Source organism: Cryptomeria japonica, chromosome 10 (assembly GCF_030272615.1).
Source record: "Cryptomeria japonica chromosome 10, Sugi_1.0, whole genome shotgun sequence".
Classification (NCBI taxonomy): domain Eukaryota; kingdom Viridiplantae; phylum Streptophyta; class Pinopsida; order Cupressales; family Cupressaceae; genus Cryptomeria; species Cryptomeria japonica.
The window spans coordinates 614,858,962-614,861,969 of record NC_081414.1 but is presented as its reverse complement, the minus strand read 5'-3'; the positions used below and the strand labels follow the sequence as shown (position 1 = coordinate 614,861,969).

The following is a 3,008-nucleotide window of genomic DNA, read 5'->3' as shown; positions in this document are numbered from 1 at the left end:
AGTAGTCAAATATATTGCCAAGTATGCAGCGAAAGCAGAGAAAAGCTCTGAAACATATCACCAGATGTTGATGCGCCTCTCCAACATGGAAGACCCTAATGATTTAGCTGCTCGAGCATATAGAAGGCTTTTGACTAAAACAATTATTGAAAGGGACATTGGTGCTCAAGAAACATGTCACATGTTGTTAGAACTTCCATTAGTAGAGAGTAGCAGAAGATTTGTTAATCTAAATGTCTCACGTGAGGTGTTCAAACCTGTAACTATAAATGATGAAGAGAATAATGAAGAGTAGACAAAATCTTTCATTGATGGATATAAAACAAGGCCTCTTTGTATGGAAGGTGTCACATTAATTGATGCAGCTAGATCATGGATATATAATCCTAAAAGAAAACGAGACAACAAATGGGAACCAAGGGAAAGAGCAGCAATTGTTAGAGTTTTTCCTAGGTTTGTATCTCTTCCTCCACATGAGTCAAATAAATGGATTGACTTTTGTTTATCAGAGTTATTACTCTAAAAACCATTTCGTGACATAGAAAGGGATATTGGTCATGATGATGACTCTATGATAGCAAATTGGGAGTCATTTACCTACAATCCTTGGCATGTCGAACGAATAACAAGTATTGAAAGTGCAGAGGCTAATACTGATTCAGAAATTGAAGAGAATGAAGCTATTCAGAGAAATACCACAGAGCATGAATGGGAAATTATATCTAGGCTACATCATGGTCAAAATATACAATTTTCAGAAATAGATATGTTGGGGAGAAGAGACATTGATAGACATACAAATTGGTCTACTGATTATCAAGGTGAAGAGTACACAACTACAGCAATCAGTTTCATAACTAACATGAAGGATCATGGATGTCTTATATATGATGATATACCCCAATGCATCAACTACATGACCCTCAGTGATAAGCAAAAAAAGGCAGTTGATATAATTATGACACACTATCAGAGGAGTCAAAATAAAGTGCCATTGTTCATGATAATTCAGGGAACAACAGGTACAGGAAAGTCATATTTAATTGGTGCCATCAGTCAAGCTCTTGAAAATGCTGCAATGCCATCTCGTTCTCCCCTTCTATTACTCGCACCAACAGGAGTTGCAACGTTCAATATAGGGGCCTCTACAGTTCACTCCAAATTGAGAATCCCAATACAAGATTTCACTCAACTACAAGGAACAAGAATTGCCATTTTTCAAGAAGAAATGGCGCATATCAAGTACATTTTGATTGATGAAATGAGCTTCATTGGTCAAAACATGTTGGAAAACATAGATTCTCGACTCCGACAAGCATACCCACAAAGTGCACACCTAAGTTTTGCAGGTATGCATTTAATTTTGACTAATGAGGAAAAATAAATTTCAATAACAATATTATATATTTTAAAAATAATTATTTTCAATTATCTTTCAGGTATATCTATGATTTTGGTAGGAGATTTGGGTCAATTGCCTCCGGTTAATGATAGACCTGCATATGCCAGTAATAGACGGGCAAAGCTACTATGGGAGGAATTCAAAATTGTGGTTACTTTAGATAAAATATTCAGACAAGATGGAGAAAATATTCAGCAACAAAGATTTCGTCAACTTTTGACAAATCTAAGAGATGCAAACCCTCAAATTGATGATTGGAAGCTACTAATGATGAGAACCCCTACTAACATAGATGTTGCAAGTAATTCTGAATTTGAAAATACTGTCCATTTGTTCTCCACAAATAACAATGTTCATAGTCATAATAAAAAAATGTTATATTCATTGAGGCATCCCGTTGCACGAAGTGTTGCAACAAAAGCAGGAAGTGTTAATATAGCAGAAGATTTCTCAACTGGTGAACTTGATCTAGAGTTATTGATCAGTAAGAATTCAAGGGTCATGCTAACTTCAAACCTTTGGATACAAGCAGGTCTTGTAAATGGAGCTTTGGGATATGTTCAAAAGATTGTCTACAAGCCAGGAAGTGCTCCACCTGACCCACCGACATATGTGATGGTTGAATTTGATCATTACTCAGGATTACCATTTGAAGATCATCATCCAAATACAATTCCAATAACACCAATACAAAAGGGCAGAACACTTCAGCTACCATTGAGATTGGCATGGGCATTGACTATACATAAATCTCAAGGATTGACTCTTCCAAAAGTAACTATCGATATAGGACCAAGAGAAAGAACTGGATTGACATTTGTTGTAGTATCTCGTGTAAAATCTCTAGAGGGTTTGAGAATAATGCCACCATTTACATATGATCGTTATGAGAAAATGAAAAAGGGTAGACAACTTGCGAAGCGCAAGGCTGAGGAAAATAGGCTCAAACTTTTGGAAGATAATTGATGTAATATATTTTTTGTTGAATTTTTTTTTATTGTCTTTGACACCTCTGTTCTTTATTGCCACTATAATTATTTCTAATATTTAATATATCATATATGCTTTCACAATGTCTACTCAATAATTATAAATGATAAGAATTATTACATGAATTCAATCAATGAAAGGTTTTTTGTTTCCATACAAATCTCTAGAGGGCTTTAAAATAATATTACCATTCATTATGAGAAAATAAAAAAGGGTAGACAACTTTCCAAAAATAAGGCTAAATAAAATAAACTCAAATTTGTAGGAGATTAAATTTGTGTATATATTTTTTTGATCAAATTTGCTTCCATGGCTCTAATACTTGTGTTATGTCTGCCCACAACAAATAATTGTTAACATTTTATACACCACTAAATGCTTCCACAATATCTATTAAATAAACAAATATAAATTATCAGTTAATGTTACATAAATTTAAACAAGCCATTTATTTATTTATTTCCATATCCAGTATAAATTTCATTTGAAATGTGAAGGAGATTTCCTTTTGACAGCCATATTTCTTAGATGCACCTAATATAATCTTGCATCATTTTTTATATCATCATGGTAAAGAAAATTCGTACATGTATGAATTGTTATGGTCCTCCTTGTG

The 3,008-nt window shown here is 33.7% G+C and overlaps 1 protein-coding gene across 1 annotated transcript; it reads left to right on the top strand.

Annotated features, from left to right (window-relative positions):
- Window positions 1-571: 571 nt before the first annotated feature.
- LOC131859100 (uncharacterized) lies at window positions 572-2,368 on the top strand. Its single transcript, XM_059212633.1, has 2 exons — window positions 572-1,349; window positions 1,440-2,368. Exons 1-2 carry the CDS (start codon window positions 572-574, stop codon window positions 2,366-2,368), a joined length of 1,707 nt encoding a protein of 568 aa, XP_059068616.1.
- Window positions 2,369-3,008: the final 640 nt, after the last annotated feature.